The sequence below is a fragment of the Pseudophryne corroboree genome, chromosome 5 (genome assembly GCF_028390025.1).
Source record: "Pseudophryne corroboree isolate aPseCor3 chromosome 5, aPseCor3.hap2, whole genome shotgun sequence".
Classification (NCBI taxonomy): domain Eukaryota; kingdom Metazoa; phylum Chordata; class Amphibia; order Anura; family Myobatrachidae; genus Pseudophryne; species Pseudophryne corroboree.
The window spans coordinates 191505594-191533347 of record NC_086448.1 but is presented as its reverse complement, the minus strand read 5'-3'; the positions used below and the strand labels follow the sequence as shown (position 1 = coordinate 191533347).

The 27754-nt window shown below is 44.6% G+C and overlaps 1 protein-coding gene across 5 annotated transcripts in view; it reads left to right on the top strand.

The window, feature by feature from the left end:
* The window catches only part of CREB5 (cAMP responsive element binding protein 5), a 775500-nt gene that overhangs the window by 585325 nt on the left and 162421 nt on the right, over nucleotides 1-27754 (top strand). For all 5 annotated transcript variants that reach the window (XM_063921976.1, XM_063921974.1, XM_063921972.1 and 2 more), the window contains one exon: nucleotides 9752-9878. In XM_063921976.1, coding sequence (XP_063778046.1) covers nucleotides 9752-9878 — 127 coding nt within the window. The remainder of the gene's footprint in view (nucleotides 1-9751; nucleotides 9879-27754) is intronic.

Sequence of the window (27754 nt, the reverse complement as noted above, 5' to 3'; positions counted from 1 at the left end):
CGTTGATGTGCAGCTGGACATTGATCCGGCCAGTCTTTTTCCAAATGACGCTTCTCATGTGTGACCTAATGCATACCTCCCAACTTCCTTGTCCCTTAAAGGGGGACATCTTCGTGCGCCTTAGGCACTCGGCTGCTATAAGGGGGCGTGGCCTCTGACCACGGGGCATGACCTCGTGGCTAGGAGGAGTGGGCTCGTGGTAAGCGCCACAATCGCTATCCCCCCCTTTCCCCATTTTCATCACAATGGGAGCATGGACAACGCTCAGTGAGCTGCTGGCCATGTCACTGTCTTTCTCTGCTGGGGAATAGATGCTGTGCACATGTGCACGGCATCTATTCACTGCTGCTCTGCTCAGAGCAGTGAGTGACAGGGGGGATCTCCCAACTGCCCCCCCGCACGCCATCGCGGGACACTGCGACCCACAGGTGGGACAGCGGGACATACCGTGAAAAACAGTTGGGAGGTATGTTAATGGTCGTGCACAGTGTTTGGTGATGTTTACAAATATGTTTGTTGTAAGCTAATGGCATTGTACATTGTGACCTGTGCCATCAAGACCCCAGTTCACTAGGGAAGTGGGCAGGTTACAGCAGGATGGTCTACTATCTCGGGAGTGCAGGAGAACTCTGCAAAATTTGGGTATCTAGAAAATAGACCTGGCATTCAAAAAACAGAACAAGGTGTTCTCAGCGGAGAATAAAGGGTGGGAAATAATTGCTGTTGTGGACACCTGTGGTATAGAGATCTATGGAAAACCTACTGTCATCTGCTTTCATTGGAAAATTTCCAGGAGGCATATTCATCAACCTTTAAATGTCACAATTTCTACACCCCCCATGGAATGTAGAAATTGTGACATTCATAAAACTCAGTTTGAAAGAGAAAATTTTCGCCATCCAGCGAACAGCCACTGAATCTCTTCGTAAGCTGCTGTTTACACAGCAGCTTGTGCAGCAGAGGTGTGTGGAGGGGGGAGGAGGAGGGCTGTGGCTGTAGAGCGACTTCTGTAGCCAGAGAGACACGTGCTGGCAATAAGGTGCTGGGTAGGTTAGCGGGGGGGGGGTTTGCTGCAGTGCTCCCAAAGATTCCGTGGGGGGAGAGGGCATGGGGGGGAAGGGTGCTGGGGGCCACCTCCGCAAGGACCCGTCCGGCGGCAGCTGGCCAGCCCTGGAAATAACATGGCCGTAGGTGCAGGTTGCCAGCTGGTCTTGGACATTTTTTTAACGCGACAGTCATTTACAAGCAAAACCATGCCTTGAAAATGACTGCCACTTTTAAAAAAAAGTCAGAGTTCGCCCGACAACCCGCACCTCCGGCAAACTCGTACGCTGTTACTTCCTGCATTCTAAATTGCATGAAATGTTTGGAGTAGCGATGGAAATACGGAACTCAAGAATTGTATCTCTGGATGTATGATCCACTGCGAAATTTCATTTTAACTGCTGTAATTAGTACTGTTCCCTGCGCACTTCAGCCGACTTACCAGCATTGTGAGAAGCTGCCTTTGTTTTGACTGTGGGGGCGGTCACAGACATGGCCGCGGGGTGACCTGTGGGAGATTGTGTTTATTTGGGATGTTTGGGATCATGGCAAGTTAATCTGTTTTCTTTTTATGGTGAACTCTATTGTTTATTTATACTTTGATGTGTAAGATATATGCTGTTATGTTATTCCAGTAGCTATAGTAACCTTGTCCAATAGTATATTGAGGTCAAATTCAGAGTTATATGTCCAAGGACTACAAGTCCCAGCATAGTTCCCTTGGGCAGCATAGTTCTCCTTAGAAAAGAATATAGATGCTCACCGAAGCCTTCGCAGAGTCCCCAGCAACTGCGTACACAGAGTAGGTCTGTGGCTACGCAGACTGGCCGCGGCAGTAGCAATGCTGGCGCCATGTGTCTCTACGTACATGATCACAACTTAAGGCTGATTGATGCCCAGAAAACGTCCATGACACGTGTGCGTTTTTTGCTGCCGCTCCCCGTTACTTCCCCCAAATGGTTCCTTTCTGTTAATCATTCTGCGCATAAAATGTCAGTGCGATTGCGGCACATGCGCATACTGCTAATATTCGCTGTGTCGTGAAAACATTGACATTGTGTACAAACATTCGGCCCTGTGTACTGTGTAACCTGAAATGGAACAGAGGTAAGCATGCTAGAGATTTAAAAAAAAAAAAGTCTATGTACCTAAAAGCTGAAACATAATATAAATTTCAGAGTTATAAAAAAAAAAAGACTTTTTCCAGGAAAGAATAATAGGTTAGGAATTTACAGCTTCAAGCACAGGTTATAACACTGGTTGAAGTAAGCAAGTCTCAGTTTCAACTGCGATTTCGAGCTGCAGGTTTGACAGGTCGAGTAGCAGTAATAATGCTGTTGTTAAGATGGCAAACAAAGATAGAAAGGTTTTCCTGGGCCATGAACCACTGCCAGTGGATTACTGAAGACTAGAAGGAATCCAAATTTTAAATCCGTACCTCACATTGTTGTGTAGGTGGAAGTATGTGTGACACCTACTGTCAAACAAGGAGAATTAAGCGTGATGGTCTGGGGCTCTTTTGCTGGATCCCAAGTCAGTGATATGCAGTGACTGAGTGACTGCATCATGAACCAAAAGGACTACCACAGCATTTTGGAACGTCATGCAATATCCTCTTTTCTATGTCTTCTTGGTTAAAAGTCCACCTACAGCAAGATAGTAACCCAAAATATACCTCCAGTGTATGTCAGAACTACCTTGGAGGAAAGTAAAAAGATGGTAGGCTTCAAATCATGGAATGGCCAACAAAGTCTCTAGTCTTAAGCCAGGTGCACACTAACCGGCGATATTGGCTGCGTCAGGGACCCAGCGGGGTGCCGGCATTGTCAAGTGTATACACACTTGCCGATGCTGGCATGAAGGAAGCGGAGGGAGCGAAGGGGGGAGCGGGGGCGATGATGGAGCTGCAGCATGGCCGCCCTCCTAAACGAGGTCCTCCCTCTCCTGGTATGTTCAGACGAGGGAGGGGGTCATTAATGGTGCGCGGGAGTGTGCATCGTTAATGATGTTGAGTGTACACCAGTGATTGCTTCACAATTTCTGGGTCCCATAACATAATATAAGGTGGTGAGAGTGTTGGGGTCAGGTGGCAGCTTGGGATAGAGGGGGTAAGGGCAAGCAGCAGTTGCGGTAGAGCTGAGGGTAGAGGCAAGTAGAAGTTGGGGTAGAGCTGGGGGTTGAGGGGACTAAAGAACAGGCAGAGTTTGGGAGTAGGGAGGGGGTAAGTGCAGTTAATTGGCAATGTTTTCTATTACAGGTTGAGTATCCCATATCCAAATATTCCGAAATACGGAATATTCCAAAATACGGAATTTTTTGAGCGAGAGTAAGATAGTGAAACCTTTGTTTTCTGATGGCTCATTGTACACAAACTTTGTTTACTACACAAGTTATTAAAAATATTGTATTAAATGACCTTCAGGCTGTGTGTATAAGGTGTATATGAAACATAAATGAATTGTGTGAATGTACACACACTTTGTTTAATGCACAAAGTTATTAAAAATATTGGTTAAAATGACCTTCAGGCTGTGTGTATAAGGTGTATATGTAACATAAATGCATTCTGTGCTTAGACTTGGGTCCCATCGCCATGATATCTCATTATGGTATGTAATTATTCCAAAATACGGAAAAATCCGATATCCAAAATACCTCTGGTCCCAAGCATTTTGGATGAGGGATACTCAACCTGTATCATCATTTCTATAGTATAATACATGCACACATCCTAAAAACAGCTGTTTTATAGAAAAGGGAACACTATGAATACTAAAAGTGTATAATTAACAAACAAAAACGGAGCTATATAGTATATACTGTAATACATGTTAAACATCATGAATATTCTATGTATTGCACAACAAATCAGAGTCGATTTTACTTTACACCCACGCAGCACATACTCCCGCTCACCTACTTCTCCCCCCCCCCGCAGCACATAGACCCGCTCACCTCCTCTCCCCCTCCCCCTGCAGCACATACACCCGCTCACCTCCTTTTCCCCCCTACAGCACATCCCCCCCCCCTGCAGCACATACACCCGCTCACTTCCTTTCCCCCCCGCAGCACATTGACCCGCTCACCTCCTTCTCCCCCGCGCAGCACATATGCCCGCTCACCTCCTTCTCCCCCGCACAGTACATACACCCACTCACCTCCTTCTCCTCCGCGCAGCACATACACCCACTCACCTCCGTCCCTGTCCACCCGTAGCACATACACCCACTCACCTCCTTCTCCCCCGCGCAGCACATACACCCGCTCACCTACTTCTCCCCCCCCCCCCCCCGCGCAACACATAGACCCGCTCACCTCCTCACCCCTCCCCCTGCAGCACATACACCCACTCACCTCCTTTTCCCCCCTGCAGCACATAGACCCGCTCACCTACTCCCCCCCCTGCAGCACATACACCCGCTCACCTCCTTTTCCCCCCTGCAGCACATTGACCTGCTCACCTCCTTCTCCCCCGCGCAGCACATACGCCCACTCACCTCCTTCTCCCCCGCACAGCACATTCACTCACCTCCTTCTCCCCCGCGCAGCACATACACCCACTCACCTCAGTCCCCCCGTAGCACATACACCCACTCACCTCCTTCTCCCCCGCGCAGCACATACACCCACTCACCTCCTCCTCCCCCGCGCAGCACATACGACCACTCACCTCTGTCCCCCCCGCAGCACATACACCCGCTCACCTCCTTCTCCCCCCCCCCCCGCAGCACATACGCCCACTCACCTTCATCTTCCCCCTGCAGTGTATACACCCGCTCACCTCCTCCTCCCCGCAACACATACGCCCGCTCGCCTCCATCTTCCCCCTGCAGCACATACACCTGCTCACTTCCTTCTCCCCCGCACAGCACATACACCCACTCACCTCCGTCACCCACCGGCAGCACATACACCCGCTCACCTCCTTCACCCCCCCCCCCACCCGCAGCACATACACCAGCTCGCCTCCTTCATACACAGAGACCCGCTACCCTTTCCCCTGCCGCCTCAGCATCCATTTATTACCGCTGACCCCAGTAACACGTGCACACACACACCTGTCACCCTGCAGCCACATTAAAAACAGACTGTCTCCTGTTCTGCTGCAGTCTTCCTGGCAGTCCCACACACTACGCTGTGCCATCATGCCGGGACCCTGTGAAGCCACTGCACATGACCAGGAGAGGAGCCAAGGCTCCACCTCCTCTTTTAAAAGCAAGGATCCATCAATTAATGAATTGACAGCCTTTAACTGGCCGCAGCAGAGTTCTTCCCCGGGTAATCCACCCATTTTAGAAAAATGAGTCCCCGGACCTCAAAATGGGATAAAATACGCGCAATAGCGCGTTTTGCGATCACTGTACATACTAGACGAGATAGTAAAAGCTATTGATCAGAATGGCCCTTCTGAGCAATATCTTTTACTTTCTCGTCTATTGTGTATGGGGCAGAAGAGTGAAAGCAAAACAACCTGCAAGTGCCACACAATTGTGGGAACTTCTGTGACAATTTGGGGAAGAATTTAACAAACAATATTTGCTTTTCATTGTAGAAAGAAGGTCACACGTGAGTTCGGTGGTAATACAGTATCTAAAAATGGTGGCTTCTTTGATGAGTCAAAAATTTAGACATACTTTTCTACACTGACAATTTCCTCTCCGGGAGATGCCGGGAGAGGAGATGAAGGTGGGTGGGAATAGGCTAATAGCGTCTTTAGGAAAATTACGCAATAGCCTAGAATTGCCTCATTAGGCCCCGCTCCCTCCGCAGGGACAGCAGATTTACTTTATTTCCCATTCTGCCCATTTCACTAGGAAGTGGGCAGAATGCGGGATGGGTGCCCACTTTTCCAGGGCTGCGGGGGACTACCCTAAAAGATACGGTGTCTTTCACAAGAACAGGGAGTGTAGGCAAGTATGGATTTAGATTCAATTTTGATAAACAAAATAAATCCGTTATTTCCAAATGTTTATTTGTTCTATGCTTTAATGTCAGATTATATAGACACTATAATGTGGGTTTTCTGAAATGTTTTACCTGTGGTATGGAATGGAATGCCAAACCTGCTATATTTTTGATATATTAAATTAGAGATAGTTGCTATGTACAGGGGATAAGTTATAGGTCTGTGTAATGAAAAGCTTGTACTGTAAGCATGGCAGGAGTAAATGTCTGTTAATAAACAAGTGTAAGAGAGAACAAATGCATCTGGAACCGATTGTGTAGTCTAGACAATGTAAAGATAGAATCCTTACAGGAGTTGGCATTTATGTTGAGTGACAGAGTATAGAGGTGATTTGTAAAAATTGCATATGTACATATAAAAACAATAATGGTATAAGAAATTTAAAAAAATCAAGTAATTGAGAATAACTTTTAGTTGCACAATTTCACAATTAACTATAGGATGTAGTTTCTGTGTGTATAGCAATTATATATGATATAAGAAAAATAATGGTGCAACGCAAGCCACCCGTCGCAGAGGCTAGGAAATCTCCATTCTACGACAGAGATCCCTGGCATCTTCCCACCCCATAAATGGCAGTGACACGCCTCCGTTATCACGAACAGAGGCAGTCGCCACCCCTCCCAGACGGCAGCAGACTGTCAGTCACTAACAGCCTGCTGCCGATTTGTGTCCTATGTTGCAGGACCTATTCACGTATGCATAGAACAGGTCATGCGCAAGCAGAGTACTGAAAATCGATACTTTGCAACAACGGGCGCAGGTGCAACCGCACCTGATTCAGGCTCAATATTATGTCAGACAAGTCTACTGTCCGGAACACCCACACACATTCTGCTCCTCATCGTATACATCAATACATTGACCTCTTTTAAACATCCACAGATCATTATAACCTTTTGTGTCATTTTACATATTGGTTTTATTACAAGACTGAAAAATGTTCCTCGTACTGAATATTGTTTTGTGGCATTTTAGTACTTATTAAAATAAAAAAATTAAAATAAAAACTAAAATGTCATTCTTTGCTGAGTGACATCACTCCATGTTAGCAATGATACTTGTTTGTGTTCTTTGGGGGTCATTCCGAGTTGATCGTAGCTGTGCTAAATTTAGCACAGCTACGATTATCTTCCCAGATATGCGGGGGGACACCCAGCACAGGGCTAGCCCGCCCCGCAAGTCAGTCCAACCCTCCCCCCGCACAAGTACAAAAGCATCGCACAGCGGTGATGCTTTTGTACTTTAAGAGTAACTTCTGGCCAGCGCAGCTCCTGCGGTTGGCCGGGAGTTACTCGTCGCTGCCCCGGGTCACCGTGGCTGCGTGTGACGTCATGCAGCTGCTGCAGCCCGCCCCCTCTGCACGGTCCAGCCACACCTGCTTTGGCCGGACCGCGCCCCGAAAACGGCGGCTAAACGCCACCGTGCCGCCCCCTCCCGCCCTGCAACCGCCTCTGCCTGTCAATCAGGCAGAGGCGATCGCTAGGTAACGATGGCCTTCGGCTATCTGGCATGCGCCGGTGCACTGCGGCGGCGGCGCATGTGCAGTTCTGACCTGATTGCTGCGCTGCGAACAACTGCAGCGTGCGATCGGGACGGAATGACCCCCATTATCTTACCTGGCATTTGCAGACTTTATTGTGACTTGTTGGGATAGTGGCCCTCATTCCGAGTTGATCGGTCGCAAGGCGAATTTAGCAGAGTTACACACGCTAAGCCGCCGCCTACTGGGAGTGAATCTTAGCTTCTTAAAATTGCGACCGATGTATTCGCAATATTGCGATTACTAACTACTTAGCAGTTTCAGAGTAGCTTCAGACTTACTCTGCCTGTGCGATCATTTCAGTGCTTGTCGTTCCTGGTTGACGTCACAAACACACCCAGCGTTCGCCCAGGCACTCCCACCGTTTCCCCGGCCACTCCTGCGTTTTTTCCGGAAACGGTAGCGTTTTCAGCCACACGCCCCTGAAACGCCGTGTTTCCGCCCAGTAACACCCATTTCCTGTCAATCACATTACGATCGCCGGAGCGATGAAAAAGCCGTGAGTAAAATTACTTTCTACATAGTAAAGTTACTTGGCGCAGTCGCAGTGCGAACATTGCGCATGCGTACTAAGCGGATTTTCACTGCGATGCGATGAAAAATACCGAGCGAACAACTCGGAATGAGGGCCAGTATGTAGTCAGTTCTGTTGCACATGAATGATTGATGCGGTACCATTCTAAACTTCCTCTCATCATGTCCTAACCTGGGGCTGGGGTCAAAACAGATCTTTTGGTCTGGAAAAAGGACATTGGGTATACATTACTATTTATGTGGCTTTATGCTTAAAGTGCGAAGCTGGGTCAATAGTTTAACATTAATTCTTATATTCATTCAGTTACATGGGGATGGGGAAAGTAGTACTACAGTGGTGTCACTTGGGTTTGTGTCACCCAGTGTGGTAACTCATGGTGTTACCCTCCCCCCCCCCCCCCTCCCTCCCCGGAACTGCTCCCATATCAGAGCATACAGACTCCACCTTAGTATTGTTTTTGTACTAATGTTACTCGTACATCATCATCCCTACACATCACTCAATGTTATGGGAATAATAGTAACATAAACAACTAGCATAATTAAAATTCTACCTTTAAAATACAATATCATATACACAGTCTAAATGTATTTACTCCTAGTTGAGCTGTTGCTGCTACTGAACTACTGTATTGTTACAAAACAAAGCAACCAAAAGTGTTATGGGGTGAGGTCCAGTGATCAGGGGGGCCAAGATGTCTGAACGTAATGACTGATTACCCACTTACAGACATCTTGGCCATCCCGATTACTAGACCTCACTCCTTGCCACTTTTGGTTGCAGGTGATTAATTTTTTAAGATAGTGTAATGGGGGGTACTCACGGAGAGATCTGTGTTTAATTTCTAAGCAATCTGACTAGATTGCTTAGAAATTAAGCACGGATCTCTCCATGTATATGCCCCATAGCGATAGCGATGCGCATCCCCGCGCGTCGCTATCTCCGGTACTAGATTGGCCTGATGTGTGCTGAGCGGTCAGTGCTAGATCACTTAGCACACATCTCCCCGTGTGTACCCTCCTTTTGACTGTCATGTGCTGGCTATTCCCCCTGAAATTTTACATTCTGCTACAAAGAATGCTATTGTTCAGTTGGAAACTGTTGTTGACCACAATGGAGGACACATTGAACAATTGTATTGCCACATGGTGACATTTTTATCTAATTTCTCTTTTCAATAAATTTAAGCAATCCTTTGAAGTAACTGTTGCACACATTTCTGTTCATTACAACCTTTAGAACTCGCTTCAGAGTGATCTATCTATCTATCTATCTATCTCTATCTAATTCGGCCCTTCTGTATGTGATATTTAGGTAATAGTAGATTTCTCTGTTTAAAACAATGTTGCCAATAAAATCCAAAAGAGTACAGTCATTATTTTGGCTTAGGTCTTCTGCTGTCTGGAAAGTGTAACAGACATGTTTTTGGTCACCGACTGACTTATGACTGGTCTAACCCTGTTGCTATAACCTGTGCTCCTCTGATAATATGAAAACAATGTTTATGAATGGAGTGTGTTTTGGGAAAGGTTGTACATGATCCCTGGGTCAATATATCAGGTATCTCAAGAGTACATTTATGTGTGAACTGTGATGCAATGTACTGCACTGATATTTTCTTTGTATTGTCTAACACTTACCATGTTTTATCTTTTCTGGCTAGGCCTGTCCCGGGCTCTCTGTCTTCACTACTGCATCTACACAACAGACAGCGACAACCCATGCCTGCTTCTATGCCTGGCACGCTGCCCAACCCCACCATGCCTGGATCCTCTGCCGTGTTGATGCCTGTGAGTTATTAATGTATCTATATTGTAAGCAACAGGGTATTGTACAATTTAACTGTGCTATTGCATGGAATTATGATTTTTCATTTCAAAGCTGCCAATATTAAATATTTGTTCAATAAATCTTGCCTTAGACAGTGGCACTGGTTGGCAGCAAAATATAGGACATTAAAGTTGAACTCCTGTAATCTCTCTGGTTTCAAGCAAAGCATTTTTTCCACCTAAGCCAGTGACAACATAGGGACTTTTCCCCCCTGGAGACCCACAGTTAGCATTGATCATGTGTAATGAATCAGCAGTTTCTGCCGCAAACAGGGCCATATTAAGTTCTTTACGTATAGACAAACTGGGCAGCTGCGATGGTGCCCCACAATTCTAGGGTCCTTTGAGCAGGCTACCCAGCTTGTCTAATTGTGATTTACACAAAGTCAGAGCAGCCAGGCATAATTTTCTACCTGCCTGCTATCCTACAGCCAGACAGTGAATGACTGTCAGCATGCTGATTGCTGAATGGCTGAAACTATCCACCAATCAGAGTGCAGAATAGTCTACCTGCCTCCCAGCCTGCAACCAGACAGTGAATGGCTATCAGTATACTGATTGGTGGATGGCTGGACATATCCACAAATCAGGGTAACTGATGACCATTCACTGTATGGAATCATGTTGAGAGACAGCTCGGGACCTCAGGCGTGGTAAGTTATGGGGGTTTTTTTTAAGTGCATTCCGCGAATTGGTGGATAGGGGCCCTAGTGCATTGCTTTTTCCAGGGCCTACAATGCTGTTAAAACAGCCCTGTATGCAGACAGTAGAATGTGTAATTACCAGAGGTGGATTAAGGAGGAGGCGGGGAATACATAGGCATGTGCCTGGCCCTCCTCTCTCAGTGGGTCTCCGAGCCTTTGCTTACAGCTGCTGTGGGTACTGCACTACAAGCTGAATAAATTGAAAAGGAGATGGAGGTGGAGTTTGAGCAGGGGGCGGTGCTACATGACACTCTACAGGCAGTGCAAGTAGCATGGGAGAGAGGAATGGAGGAATTGCTGATGACAATTTAGCTATAGGAAGAATGAGGACCATGCAGCCTGTAAGGTGGGGAGGAGGCACTATATTGTCTGTATGTGTATATAAAGTATGTGTGTGACTTTATGTACGTGACTGTATGTATATATACATACCCCACTAACCCCACAACTTTTATGGGCTACATTATCCTGTGAGGTGGTGATAGTGGGGAGTGAAGTGCTGTGCACATCCGCGGCATGACGCGGAACAGAGGTGTGACACAGCATTCCCTCCAACTGTACCTTTATGGCAGGTACAGTACCTTTTTTTATGGTCTGTACTGATTTTTGACTCTCCATTTTTCCATTGAAAGTATAGGAAAAGAGGTGTGGCCCCGCCCCCTTTACCCATAGCCATGCCCCCTTTTCTAATTTGTACTGATTTTTATGTGTAAAATGTTGGAAGGTATGACACAGGGCCAGGCCTCGTTTTAGTAGAGTCTGTTTATTAAAGGTGCATCTGTTTTCATCGAATTTAGGGATTCTATTTATCCAACACTGTAGGACAGGGATGCGGTACCTTCGGCCCTCCAGCTGTTATTGAGCTACATATCCCAGCATGCCCTGCAACAGTTTTAGCATGGCCAAATAGCAAAACTGTAGCAAGGAATGCTGGTACGTGTAGCTCAACAACAGCTGGAGGGCCAAAGGTTCTCTACCCCTGCTGTAGGATGTGATGGCCTTGTTAATGTCCATCATAGGAAATCATAGGGAAGCCTCTTACAAATATTTAAGGATAGTTATGTTACATGCCATGCACTGTATGATGCACACGCACATATTTTATTTTTATTTTATTTTTTTAGATTTTTTTTAGATTTTTTTATTGCTAAAACATCTACACCTAGAAAGAGCAGACACTAGTGCCCTTATTTATCAATGAGTGATAAATTTCACTGTAAGTGATAAATTGCACCAGCCAATCAGCTCCTCACTTCCATGTCACAGGCTGTGTTTGAAAAATGACAGTTAGGAGCTGGTTGGCTGGTGCAATTTATCACTGACAGTGAAATGTATCACTCATTGATAAATAAGGGCATAAGCTTCTAGTGCTCCTATGTGACCCAGCAATGTAAGGTCATGCAGTAGGGATCCTGACTGGCCATCTGTGCTGTAAGTCCATGCTTACTGACTGGCCCTAGCCACCAGTGATGCTCAGCTGCCCCAGCAGTTTTATTTTGAGTTTTATTTTTATCCGGGTGATTTGTCACATAGTGCTTTTCTTATTTAAAAAAATCCACTGTGGTTTTATGTGGGAATTACTGTGTAGGGCGGATTCCGACTTGTGAGCAAAGTAGAAGAAGCAAGTACTGTACATTACACCCTGTCACAACCATGCATCACTGCAGGTGGGGCAGATTTATAATTTGCAGAGAGATTGTGCAGTGCACAATACAGCTGTCCGGCATTTGCTCCCACCTCAGAATCAGCCACCCCTCCCCACCATGTTCAGTTACAGTAAATGTTGTTTTATTGTGGAATTTACATGTGACTTATTATCTGAAACGTGTAGTCTTATGCTGGCTAATTATTTGTCTAGATTAGTAATTACTTAGAACCTAGTCCCTGTGTTTGCAGATTATATTTGTATTTGATTTATTATATTTTATTGTAATGACAAGATCATAATAATTTGGCAGCTTCTTTACCTGGGTATTGGGCTCCAGGTATTTGTGTATTTGAGTGCTATTAACTTGACGGGCGTACATTTTAGGCCACTAGTGACTGACTTATTCACAAGTATATAATGTACTTATTTTGATCACATATGAACTACAATAGAAAAGACAGAAAATGCTAATTGTGTAAGAAATTCTATACATGTCCTTTTCTGAACAGTGATAAAAAGTCCTATTGCATACACCTTTCTACATTACTAAAGAGCAATGGTGGTCATTCCGAGTTGTTCGCTCGGTAATTTTCTTCGCATCGCAGTGATTTTCCGCTAATTGCGCATGCGCAATTGTTCGCACTGCGACTGCGCCAAGTAAATTTGCTATGCAGTTAGGAATTTTACTCACGGTATTACGAGGTTTTTTCTTCGTTCTGGTGATCGGAGTGTGATTGACAGGAAGTGGGTGTTTCTGGGCGGAAACTGGCCGTTTTATGGGTGTGTGTGAAAAAACGCTGCCGTTTCTGGGAAAAACGCGGGAGTGGCTGGTGAAACGGGGGAGTGTCTGGACGAACGCTGGGTGTGTTTGTGACGTCAAACCAGGAACGAAACTGACTGAAAGTGATCGCAGTTGCCGAGTAAGTGTGGAGCTACTCAGAAACTGCTAAGAAGTGTCTGTTTGCAATTCTGCTAATCTTTCGTTCGCAATTTTACTATGCTAAGATTCACTCCCAGTAGGTGGCGGCTTAGCGTGTGCAAAGCTGCTAAAAGCAGCTTGCGAGCGAACAACTCGGAATGAGGGCCAATGTTCAAAAGCAAAGATGTTACCATGGGATCCGGCATGATATACCGGCAGACGGGATGCCGGCTATCGATATAGAGACAGCGGCATCCTGTCTGCCGCAACACCGGCAGCGAAGCCGCGAGTCCCCTTGTGGGCTCGCTGCCCTCGCCACGCTTCGGGCCTGGTGGCGAGCTTAGCACACCACAGGTTCTATTGACATTTGATTGGTGACGTGTGTCGGGATTCCAGCGTCGGTATCCTGGACACAGGGATACCGACAGCCGGCATTTTAACTGCATCCCTTACCATGCACATTATGCAATATATCGTGGACAATATATCATCAATTGCGTCAGCACCCGATATGTCTGTTAATGTCACTCACAGACATATCACGGTGGCCCTGCAGAACACCAGATGCCCTTATCTTATCTGCCTGTCTGTATAGGTGACTAACCGACCGACACGTTATGCTGGATACAGGAACCACCGACAATGACATCACAACTGGGTGGGAAAATATAAATGCCCGCCCAGTTGTGATGGCTGGTCAGACATATCGTGCGGCCAGTTGGTGTGTGTATGCTTACCATAATCGGTAGCATGATCGATGGGTTCATTGGTCATTGGCACCATCGGCCAAGTGTACACCCAACTTAAGAAGTTGGCACAGGCTGTATTCTACCCCAGGCTATGAAAAGTCCTGCTATGGGACCATCACGGGGCGTTATTAGAAAATGCATACCTCCCAGCTTTAGAAAGTTGGGAGACAGGACACAGATGCGCGCCGGCGGCGCTTGCCCAAAATTAGGGGTCGTGGTCTCGTGGGTAGGTGGTGTTGCCTCGAGGAGGGTGCCGTGATCACGGACCACGCCCCCATTTTATACTGTATAGCTATATAACGGTGTCGCTGAGCCACCTTTTCAACAGTCCTGAGAGTCCTGTAACCTTTATATGCCTGTGTAAAAGGGTATGCGTTTAAAATAGCGACCATCGGGATTCCAGCGGTCGCAATACCTACGCTGAAATTCCGACAGGGTACAATGTCGGTGCCAGAATACCAGCGAGGTAGGTGTTTCTCTCTGGGTCCACACCACCCATAGAGGGCGCATACAACCTGTGACGAGCAAAGTGAGCGACCGTGCCTGCAGCATGGCGAGTGCAGCAAGCCCGCAAGGGGCCTCATTGCGCTAGCCCCGCTGTCGGCATTGTAGCAGATGGGATACCGCTGTCGGTATAGTGACAGCCGGCATCCCGGACACCGGGATCCCATACCTATCCATGTAGCAGTTCTATAGTGATTTTCATTCACCTGTTACCAGGCTGCTATCGTGTAAGTACCTACTTTGTATATTTTGCTATATAGATAAATACATATATATACTGTAGATAGATATCTTTATACAGGTAGTGGAATAACATTCTGAGTCATGTCAAGAACATGTCATGAACATTTATGGCAAGGTGCCACTTAGGACATGCAGAATATGAATGAGTTGCCCGCAGGGAAGGTGGCCTACAATTCCCTGTATTGGTCTACTTTTCCCTTCATCTCCCTCAGCTACTCACTCACTTTGTAAACATCTGTGTATGGAAAGAATTCAAAACACAGGTAACTCGTGTCTGAACTTGTGGGAATTCTGTTCTCACATCAAGGTTCAGGTTTGGGACACAGCTGATTGTAATACCTGAATTAGTGCAGAAACAGCACCGTTTACATCTAAGTATATTTATAATAATGGTATGTGGAGGATATTTCTTTTTTGTAATCTCTTTATTTATAAGAGTGGAAGGCAAAAAATGTACAACAATCACATAGCAACAAAGTGTACATCGTCAAAATGCAATAAGATAAACTAATAAATATTATAATTTGTGATGCAGAAATACAATAAAGATTTTCCAGATCTACTGAACTTACAATTTTTTTTTTTCAAATAGTATAGAACAGTAAATCAATAAAACACCACAAGGAGGGGGGCAATGTGTAGGGGGCAGTGGAATAAGGCAAATTGTTGAGGATATTTCATAAAGTTTTCTGGACTGATGTGCCCCAAACCAGTGCAAGCATTAAGAAAGTTATACTTTCAACTTAATTTCATGTCTTCATTTGGCACTGGTTTACACAAATGAATACAACCCAACTGCCCCGTTTTAGACATCAATAAATGGATCTTTGGAATTGAGAGGGTGTAAGGGGCAGCCTAGAACTTTAAAAGCTGTAGTCTGTCCCCAGACGCGTGGCTACACCTCTACACCAGGGCGCTCAGGCCTCCACCAGTTGGTGACCACACCCCATGTCCCGATTGCTGGCACTCTACAGATGAGAGGTATGCCAGTGGTTTAAATGGTAGCATGTACTTTTAATAAACCCAGGATATGTTTCCTCTACAAATTATGATTATTATCTTGCCTTAATCTGATTGCCGCTTTACATCTAGTGGCTATATCACCAAAATCTTTGCGATGCCTGCAAATCGCAGGCTACTTCATTTGGTCCATTAACTTTTTTAGGGCCGGTGGCACTTTGTAGCTGTATTACCAGATACAATTTAACATTTTGCTATGTGCCCCTTAGTGAAGAATAACTTCCATACTGATCAGGGCATCTGAGGGAAATTTATATTGCTTTATTGTTATGCGGTAGCACATGTAAACAAATTGTCTTATACTGTATATTTTAGGATTATAAAGAGTTGGATAGGATTTGATGAGTATAATTGAATTAGTATTCTCCCAGGTTCCCAGGTGTGTTAATATATACTGTACGTATATTGCATACCTCCCAACATGACCCTCTACAGGAGGGACACAGTACTCTGCTTCTGGACTTTTCTCTTAATTTATGATTGTCAGCACCTGTTTTGAACAGGGTAATGGATAAGAAAGGTGTTTCACCACAGGTGATGGCAATCATAGATTAAGAGGGAAGTCTAGGAGCAGAGCATTCTGTCCCTCCTGGAGAGGTTCATGTTTGGAGGTATGCTATTGACACTAACTTTTTTCTTCTTGTATATATTTCTTCCTCATTTTTCTGTTTGTAAATTTATTGCTGTTTATTGTTAGTGCATCCGCAGATCCCCAGTTAGAGAGGTATGCAGTTATACAGATGGGTCCACGGTTATCTTGACTAGTTTTCTGCGCCTAGGCACAACATGATTTATTAGCATAAACCCTTCATCTATTGTTCTCAACTGCAATACAATACAGAAAACAATACAGCAGGGGATTAAGTCATTACAGCAGGGGATTAAGTCCGATTGGCCAGTCTCAGTTAATCCTATTAAAGGTCAAGATAAATGTGGACCCATCTGTATTCTCGACTGTCGGGATCCGGATGACGAAATCCTGACAGCCACTGAAATGCCGATGGTCAGAATCCCGACCGCCGGCCAGAAACCCCTCTTGCATGGGCAAAGGGCCCAAATCGTGGCGAGAACAGCGAGCCCGCGAGGGGACACGTTGTGCTCAAGGTCAGGATACCGGCATCGGTCTTTCGACCGCAGGGATCCCGTCAGTCAGGAAATCAAATTGATCCCGTTAGACAAAGTAGGCTTTTAGAGACACTACCAATGTACCTTTGTTCTCATACCACCAGAACATTTGCTTGTTGTAGCAGAGTGAACATATATTACAATGACATTTTTATTTTGGGGGTGTTACTGTAGTTGCATATTTTTTTATCCACTGAATTGCAAATCTGAATTGCGTTTTTACCCAATAGTTGTCACTCCTTTAAGGTAAACACCCACAAGTGCAGCACTGAGTGCAGTTGAATACTGTGTAGGACTGGCCATACACCTAAAGATTTATTGTCATATCTGGCTGGTTGTAATATAAATCTGGTAATGTATGGGAGCAAATGACAATTGACCATTTGCTCCCAAGCACTGAAAAACAGACTATAATGGTCAATCAGACAAATTGGTTCAAACCATTTGATTTAACCATCTAGGGATGTATTCAATAACTGTCGGAAGCTGCCGTCTTGTCGGAAAGATGGCAGCTTCCGACAGAAATAGGTCGGAAGGGGTTCCGACCTATTCAATAGGGGCCGATTTTTTCCGACAAGTCGGGAATTCCCGACTTGTCGGAAAACACGTCCGCCGATCCACGTGCTTCTGTCGGAAATTGGGCCAAATCCGACAGGTTTTGGCCACCTTTCCGAAAAACTCAATCCGACTTGAAAACAACTGCATGTCGGAATGGATCCGACTCTTATTGAATATACCCCTTAGTCTGAACAACGGTTTTTGTCAGGTTTCCGACATTTTGAAGCAAATGGTCAGTTGTCATTTGCTCCCATACATTAACAGATTTTCATAACAACCAGCCAGATTAGACAATCAATCTATAAGTGTATGGCCAGCTAACTGTGAATGTGCAATCAGTTACTGTGAATGGTTATGGTTCATTAGGTAGACAGTAAAAAGGTAAACAGTGTCTAGGTGAACACCCAAAAGGTCGACTTGCACAAGGTTGACATGAGAAAAAGTTTGACGCAAGCAGAAAAGTCTACATGAAAATGGTCGACACATAAAAAGGTCAGCATAATTTTTTTTTTTCTGTGGTGTCTTTTACTTTTAGTAAGTGCATGGACGCCCAGTTAGTGTACCACGTCCCCTCTCATGGTTCGCTTTTCTTCGGGCAAGGTTACCATTACCAGTGGTATTCCACGTGTATAGTAAAGTATGAAAAGTTATAAAAATGAAGAAAAAAGTAAATAACTAATGTCAACCATTGTCATGTCAACCTTTTTGACCATGGCCTAATGCATGTCGACCAATAGTGGTCAGCCTATTGACTGTCGACCTTTTTACTGTCGACCTAAATGCCTGTGAATAACACTCCCTGACCATTGTTTTATTTATTTATTTATTTTTTGGGTGGAAGGGGGGTTGTAAAAAAATGTTTAGAGATCACATCATCCATCACTAGCAATGAGAGATTTGAAGCCTCCATCAAATAAAATCTGTGTGACAGTAATGCAGGTACACACGGCGCAATGCAGGAGGCCGGAGGCCGCCACCACAAATATAGTCAATGTTGGGCTGTCTGCATAGTCTATTTTTCCACATGATGAGATATGCACTATATTTTCTTCAGATATGGACTATATAGCACATAGCGGGAGAAATATTGCACCGTGTGTAGGCCCCTTAACATTACTGGCTACTGCCTGTCCTTGGATCCATGTATATATGTAGATCTCACGGGATTGTTATAGGGGGTTTCCAAATGCCTGATTTTGTGATCAGTGTAAGATAAAATCTTGTAGTTAGTTGGAAAAGTCATTTTTTTGTAATACATTTATTTTACTGCAATTGACAAGCACGGAAGTGTAAGATGTAAGACGTAGTGTAAGATGTTATCTAATAAAATAATGTCAAAATGTACACAACAATTTACATGATAGTGCTCATTGTATTCACAAAAGCATACAGCTCTAGGCTGTCAGCTGCACGTGTTCCAGCACTGTCAGCCACCCACTTACTACTTACACACTTGCTTTATAGTGTACTCCTGCTGAGGTGTAGTACGGTATGCCGGCGCTCGAGCTCCCGGCAACCAGCATACCGGCGCCGGGAGCCCGACCGCCGGCATACCGACAGCGTGGCGAGCGCAAAGGAGCCCCTTGCGTGCTCGTTGCGCACGCCACGCTGCGGGCACGGTGGCGCGATACGCGCGCCACACTATTTTATTCTCCCTCCAGGGAGGTCGTGGACCCCCACGGGGGAGAATAGTTGTCGGTATGCCGGGTGTCGGGATTCCGGCGCCGGTATACTGTGCGCCGGGATCCCGACATTCGGCATACAGAAGACCACCCCTCCTGCTGTATCCTCTAAGGCAGAACACTCAGGGGTATATAACCCAGAAAAAATATTGATTTACTATGCAGTAAACTTTGTTGTTCTTTGCAGTTTATCAAACAGTGATAAGCTACCCTTATTGCAGTTTGTGGAAAATAACATAACACAGAGAGTCCTCTCCACCAATCCCAGTCACACTTCAGATGATGCTCCTCCCCCATCTGTGGTTGTAATAAAATTGTAAATCCATTGCTATCAGAACAAAAATATTAATGGTTATGAACCAAGTGCAGGGGGGATAGTTTCTGAACAATGAGTAACCCTCTAATTATGTGCCTGGAGCTCTTTGCAAACCACTCACTAGACCATTCGATGTGCTGTCATATACAAGTACCTCCCAACTGTCCCACTCAAAAGTATGTTCTGTTCACACAGCAGTAGTACATGAGTACCAATCACATGAGTCATGTGGTGTGCATGGTATGCAAATTTGGTTTGTAGGGAAGGGGGACAGATCGGGGGGGCATGACTGCATCCGCATGAAACAGAGGGCCACATCACACACCCTTTTGAATGCGTGCACTTATCTTAATTCACCAACATTTTAAATTGGGATTTATGCTATCAACCGACCTGCTTCTATGCATGGCCCCTCCTCCTTTTATTTATGTCACCGTAATGTACCCTAACCTGATGCACTACATGTGCAGGTCAGCTGACAGCAAGGGGATGAGGCAGATTTCATGCTGGACAAGTTTAGCTCCTGTACTTATTTCAGCCCTTATCTCATTTCTCCATTTTGTTTTCTTCTATAAACAGCGTTAAGCTGCTATTTAAATTTACACTGTACTTTAAAAACAGAGGGACCTCTTCACTGTACATATAGCCACAAACTGAACTAATATGTTTTCCACCTGTTGTGTTGTTAATGTTTTTAGATTCTTAAAATCATGGCAGGACTGCTTTAAACCCCCTGCTAGCTCTAACCCACTCATTTAAATTAGATTACCAGCTAGAAAATTAGATTACCAGCTAGAAAATTAGATAGCTCTTTAAAATGAGATTTTGGAGAACATGCTTGAAAATCATTGTATACAGCAGAGTTGGAAGACAGAGGGGCTCTTGCTAATGCTTGCACAATCACACTGCTTTTGGCTAGTGTTTTATCAACAGTATTACAGTAGAGACCCATGTTTAAGTACAGATAACATTATTTTAATTTAATAGTACTTTTATCTATTGTCTAATAACTAGTGCAAGAAAACCATCATTGCACTCAGAGACACTACATGGTGTTGCATGGCACAGAAATCATTGTACATAATAATGTAACTGCTCTTTATTACAGTAGGTATAGTGATACAGTGTTCTGTGCGTGATCTGTTATTGAAGTGAGGGGCAGAGAGATACAGCTCTGTGAGATTTGCCCTGCCTGAGAAAGTGGGGCATAGAGCTAGGTATGGCCACTGGTGTGTTAACTATTGGTGGTTACCATTGATGGTACCATCGGAGGGCAACATCAATGGCATGAAACCATTGGCTGTAAGCAGCAATGGTTTGCACCATCGATGGACATCTCTGCACTGGTGAATGGCGAGCCAATCAGGGAAGGGGAATCCACGCTGATGGGAGAAAGTAAGAAAGAAATGAATTAATTAGCAAGAAGAACATTTGCTCTAAATCCTGCATGGGCAGGGACCCCTTATTCACTAATTGCCCACAGCCATATGCTAGGTAGATGAATGCATCAGGTAGGAGGTAAGTTGTCTACTCATACACCTCATTCCAGCTACACAGTGACCAAGGGGTTAGAATAATAGGAAATATATTTCATAATGACCAATGTTTTGTGGTTTGGTCACGATGTGTTGTTAGTCGCAGTTTGATTGATGAACTGCAGGCATTTGGGTGGCGTTGATAAGTGTTTTTGAAAATGCAGGCTAGGGATGGTCATCGGTGGGCTGCCCATCGCATAGGCAAATGCAGGGGGGGTTTCCGGTTGCCCAGAAACCCCCCTCCTCTTGGCAAGTGGCTCAAATTATGGCAACAATAGCAATGGTATATAATACGATTACTAGAGCTGCGCCACATCATGCAGTTTAAGGGACAGAGTAGAGCTGCTGCACATGCCCAGTGGTAGCAACTTCTTCTTTTTTTACTGTGTGTTTGGATCTAACTGCGCAATCAGTGCACTGGACCAGAGAGTAGCTAGCAGGAAGAAGAGACAGGTGCCGTACCATGAGGTGGGAGAATGTGTGCTTAGAAAGTCCAGTTCTAGTTCTATTATGTTTGTGTATTTATTTATTATGGGATGTTTAACTTTTTCCTGACCACTTATTTATATTATTTAAATATGTTTGATACAGCCTATACTATAGACCATCTATAATGTTAAATATTAATACTGTATTCCAGACAGTATGCAAAAAGACCAATGTTTATATTAATATCCTGGTCATTACTAGGTTCTTCTGCCACTCCCCCAGACTTCTGCAGAGTAGGAGATTGTGGATTGCATTTGGAAACCCCCCTCTAGAAATCCTGCGTTTGCCACTGCATCGATGGTTGCCATTGAAGGTCCCATCGGTGATAACCATCAATGGAACTTAAACCTTCTATGAGAACCATCGATGGTTTTCAACACTTGATGGCCACCACTGGCAGATCGGGCAGGTAGCAGGGGGCGGGGCTAAGCTCTGTGCCGGTAAGTAAAAAATATTTGGTTCTACTCAGCCATCGATGGCAGAGAATCACTGGTTCTCTGTCATTGATGGCAAAACCATCGGCCATCAGTAGTTAACCATCGATGTTTGGCAACTATCGCTGGTCGATGGCCATCCCTAATGCAGGCATGTCATGATCGTTTTGGGTGTGTGTCTTCGGGCACAGTGGGGCAGATGTATTAACCTGGAGAAGGGATAAAGAAGTGATAAACCAGTGATAAGTGCAAGGTGATAACGCACCAGCCAATCATTATGGTTTTAAAAATGACAGTTAGGAGCCGACTGGCTGGTACGTTATCACCTCCCACTTATCACTGCTTTATCACTTCTTTATCCCTTATCCAGGCTTAATACATCTGCCCCAGTGTTTCTGGCCCCAGCATCTCAGTTGCGACAGTCATTCTGAGCATCCATAGGACTGCTCAGAGGTCCAATGGGGCAGATGTATTAACCTGGAGAAGGCATAAGGAAGTGATAAAACAGTGATATGTGCAAGGTCCTCACTGTTAATTTACATATTGAAGCTGATTGGCTGGTGCCTTTATCACCTTGCACATATCACTGGTTTATTACTTCCTTATGCCTTCTCCAGGTTAATACATCTACCCCAATGTCCCCAATGTACCACCATTGTTGCGTCTTCGGATGCAAGCAGAGAATCTGAGAAGTCATCGATGGGAATCTCTTTACAAAAGACAGCCCCTGTGCCATTTCCATATTTTCTCAGATGTGAAGCGACAGAAGGCGCAGCACAGGCCTAATTTGTGTCCACCGCTGAATCCGGCCCTATGTATTAAGATGACCGTGTGTATTTTGCATGAATAAGCCCCTCATAACATATGGAATCAGGTTAATTCACTGTAAATGTAACTTAAATATTGATTACATAAGCAGAAATGCTAATAAAGTCTGTCCTGAAAGAAGCACTAGCTGAGATTTGTTAAATGTATCTTAAAACTGATTAACTGAGATATTCAACAATGACAAGCATACAGCACATTATTATAAGAACAGACAGACTAGTAATGAACTCCATCATCATCAGTTAATATAGTAAAATATTCCACCATGGCACATAGTTTTCTGATCCATATGTTGGTGAAACATACTCTGTGTTCCATGTTGTAGTTTGAGTTGCCATAAAATTCTCCATTTATAGAAAAAAACGTATTCAAGATGCACAATTTCTAACATCAGCAATCTACACTGTAATATCACACCTTGTACAAATCACGTTTTTTCTGTAGTTTACTAACACAGTGACATTTTTCTCATGCTTTTGTATTCCATTTGGTATCAGTTTAGGTATGTTATGGGGATGTAGTTACTGTCCCAGCCATTGGGATCCTGGCAGTAAGAATAGCGACCGCCGACAATGCTGACAGTTGCGCCAAGGCTATTGAGCCACCGAGCCTGCAGTGTGGCGAGCGCAGAGAGCCCGCAAGGGGCTTTCTACCGCTCGCCCCGCTGCCGGCATTCTGGCGCCCGTGATCCTGGGGTCTGTATTCTGACCTCCGGGATCCCGACTGTCGGCATTCTAATACCAAACCGTGTTATGTATTATGGCCCTCATTCCGAGTTGTTCGCTCGCAAGGCGATTTCAGCAGAGTTACACACGCTAAGCCGCCGCCTACTGGGAGTGAATCTAAACTTCTTAAATGTGCGACCGATGTATGCGCATTTTTGCGATCAAAAACGAGTTAGCAGTTTCTGAGTAACTCCAGACTTACTCTGCCTGTGCGATCAGTTCAGTGCTTTTCGGTCCCGGCTGACGTCAGAAACACACCCAGCGTTCGGCCAAGCACTCCCACCGTTTCTCCAGACACGCCTGCGTTTTTTCCGGAAACGGTAGCGTTTTCAGCCACACGCCCATAAAACGCCATACATCCGCCCAGTAACACCCATTTCCTGTCAATCACAATGCGATCGCCGGAGCGATGAAAAAGCCGTGAGTAAAATTACTTTCTTCATAGTAAAGTTACTTGGCGCATGCGCAGTGCGAACATTACGCATGCGCACTAAGAGAATTCTCACTGCGATGCGATGAAAAATACCGAGCGAACAACTCGGAATGAGGGCCTATGTTTTATTTTTCATTTGGTATCAGTTTAGGTGTGTTATTATGTGCAATGTTTTGTATTTCTTTCAGTATCAGTTTAAGTGTGTTATGTGTTATGTTTTGTATCCCATTCAGTATCAGTTTAGGTGTGTTATGTGTAATGTTTTGTATTCCATTCGGTATCAGTTTAGGTATGTTATGTGTTATGTTTTGTATTCCATTTGGTAACAGTTTAAGTGTGTTATGTGCAATGTTTTGTATTTCTTTCAGTATCAGTTTAGGCATGTTATGTTTTGTATTCCATTCGGTATCAGTTTAGGTGCGTTATGTGTTATGTTTTGTATTCCATTCGGTAACAGTTTAAGTGTGTTATGTGCAATGTTTTGTATTTCTTTCAGTATCAGTCTAGGTGTGTTATGTGTTATGTTTTGTATTCCATTTGGTAACAGTTTTGTATTCCATTTGGTAACAGTTTGGTGTTATGTTTTGTATTCCATTTGGTAACAGTTTAAGTGTGTTATGTTTGGTAACAGTTTAAGTGTGTTATGTGCAATGTTTTGTATTTCTTTCAGTATCAGTTTAGGCATGTTATGTGTTATGTTTTGTATTCCATTCGGTATCAGTTTAGGTGCGTTATGTGTTATGTTTTGTATTCCATTCGGTAACAGTTTAAGTGTGTTATGTGCAATGTTTTGTATTTCTTTCAGTATCAGTTTAGGCGTGTTATGTGTTATGTTTTGTATTCCATTCGGTAACAGTTTAAGTGTGTTATGTGCAATGTTTTGTATTTCTTTCAGTATTAGTTTAAGTGTGTTATGTGTTATGTTTTGTATTCCATTCGGTAACAGTTTAAGTGTGGTACGTGCAATGTTTTGTATTAGTTTCAGAATCAGTTTAGGCATGTTATGTGTTATGTTTTGTATTCCATTTGGTAACAGTTTAAGTGTGTTATGTGCAATGTTTTGTATTTCTTTCAGTATCAGTTTAGGCATGTTATGTGTTATGTTTTGTATTCCATTCGGTATCAGTTTAGGTGTGTTATGTGTTATGTTTTGTATTCCATTCGGTAACAGTTTAAGTGTGTTATGTGCAATGTTTTGTATTTCTTTCAGTATCAGTTTAGGCGTGTTATGTGTTATGTTTTGTATTCCATTCAGTATCAATTTAGGGGGTAAATGTATCACCCTGCAATATGGGGAAGAAGCAGTGTCAGCGCACGTTATGTGCCCTGATTTCGCTTCTCCCATATGTAAGAAACTGGCTAATAGATAGCAGGCCGATATGTTCCGACACCTGCAGCTGTCAATTTCGACAGCTGCAGGTGGTGATGCCAATAGACCACAGCAGGGACAGAGCTGTCCCTGGCTGTGGCGGGTGCTGGCTCCAGAGTGCGCTGGGGATCTCGCGTGAGTAGCGAGATCCCGCGCATGTGCACTGGAGCCGGCCAGGACAGGGAGACACAGCGCTTCAGCACTGAGCTGATGCGCTGTGCGCTCAGGGGGGCATCACCGGAGGGGCAGTTTTTGCTCCCCCGCTTCGGCAGACAAAATGTAAGTACATTTTGTCGATGTCCCTTCCTGCTTCGCCTCTGTAATGAGGCAAAGCAGGAAGTGTTATAACCGCATGATACGTGCCGCTATAATACATTTACCCCTAGGTGTGTTATGTGTTATGTTTTGTTTTCCATTCGGTAACAGTTTAGGTGTGTTATGTGTTATGTTTTGTATTCCATTCTGTATCAGTTTAGGTGTGTTATGATTTGTACCCCATTCTGTTTCAATTTAGGGGGAAGGGGGATTCAGTTGCAGGTGATAACCCTTTTTTTACATGAAAGTTTTCACGAAAAGTGATTATTACCCAATTCAATTGCAGGAGAAGTTAACAAGCGTTAAGTCTCCTTAGGATTTAACACACAAAACTTTTCACCACCTTCTGAGCAGGTGAAAAGTTGGAGAAATCCCTATTTAAAGGTAGAAATGCCGGGATTTGGGGCCTAATTCAGACCTGATCACAGCAGCAAATTTGTTAGCTAATGGGCAAAATCATGGGGCTAATTTAGACCTGATCGGTGCTGTGCATTTTTGCACTTGTGCTAGGGGGAGTCGGGCCTGACATGCGGAGCGGACTAGCCTTGTGCTGGGCGTCCCCCGTATGTCTGAAGACTGATCGTAGATGTGCTAAATTTAGCACATCTACGATCATGTCTGAATTAGGCCCCATGTGCACTGCAAGGGGGGCAGATATAACATGTGCAGAGAGAATTACCCCCTTGGTTCAGAACCACTGGGACACTTTACTTGATGATTAATTAGCCACTTAGAATTTTTCAATTTTCTTAATTTGGCCAATAATGACATGTCATTTTTGGGGTGGAAATGTGCAATAGTGCTGTATGAATGTGACAGGTGTATTTTAATAATGTCTTAAAATGACACAAATATATAATTACAGGCATTTTTATGCCCCCTAATTTAAATAGAGCATTTTTTTTGCAAAACCCCACATACATTCTATAATTTTTTCACTGTTTTAGAAGAATGCTTATAACAACCATATGACACAATTTAAGAATTCCAAATACTTTTATTATGGACACAAATTATTGTCTATACTCCGGGCCGTAACTACGGGTGTGCCAGTGGCGCCTGGCACACAGCGCAGATGCGCAGGACCACTGGCAACACCTGCCTGGCCAATTCGACACCGCCAGTGTGAGGGCCGCGTCCCCCCGCTGTCACCGCTCAGCTGCATTACCCTGCTACCTCTTCTCACATAGGTAGCCGGGCAGCTCTGCAGCTCCACCCCCTCACCGTGTGCTCCCAATGCTCTGCACTGCGAAGAGCGCAGCATAGGCTGGGAAGGAGGAGAGGAGAGATCTCCTGGCTGGTCACAGGTAGGTATAATACTCTCTCTTTCTCTTTCTCTCTCTCTCGGACTCTGCCTGGCTAAATGTGTAAAAAGGGGCACTCTACCTGCCTAATGTATAAAAAGGGGGACTCTTCTGCTGTGATGTGTAAAAAATGGGGACTCTGCTGCCTAATGTGTAAAAAAGAGGACTCTGCCTGCCGTTATGTGTAAAAAGGGGGACTCTGCCGCTGTAATGTGTGAAAGGGGAACTCTGCTGCTGTAATGTGAAAAAGGGGAACTCTGCCGCCGTAATGTGTAAAAGGGGGACTCTGGCTGCCGAATGTGTAAAAAGGGGGACTTTGCTGCCTTAATGTGTAAAAAGGGAGACTCTGCTGCTGTAATGTATAAAAAGGGGACTCTGCCTGCCTAATGTGTAAAAAGGGGGACTCTGCTGCCGTAATATGTAAAAAGGGGACTCTGCTGCCGTAATGTGTAAAAAGGGGGATTCTGCCTAATGTGTAAAAATGGGACTCTGCCTGTGTAATGTGTAAAAGGGGACTCTGCTTGCTGTACTGTATAAAAGGGGACTCTACCTGCCGTACTCTGTAAAAGGGGACTTTACCTGGCATCATGTGTGATAGGTACTCTGCCTGGAGTAATGTGTAAAATGGGGCTCTACCTGGCGTAATGTGTAAAAAAGGCTCTACCTGGTGAAATGTGTATAAGTGGCACTACTGTGTGGCGTAATTTGAATAATGGAGACTTCTGTACAGTGTAATAGGAATTGGTATTATTTTGTGGCCACACCCCTTCCCCATGAAGCCACACCCCTATACTTTTGGCGCGCACTGGCCCTTTTTTGTATATGGTGGGGGGTGGGGCACCAATGCTGTTTCTTGCACACAGCACTAAAATGGCTATTTACGGCACTGTCTATACTGTTATTCAATATTAGTTTGTCTTTTTTGTGTGGTACAGGT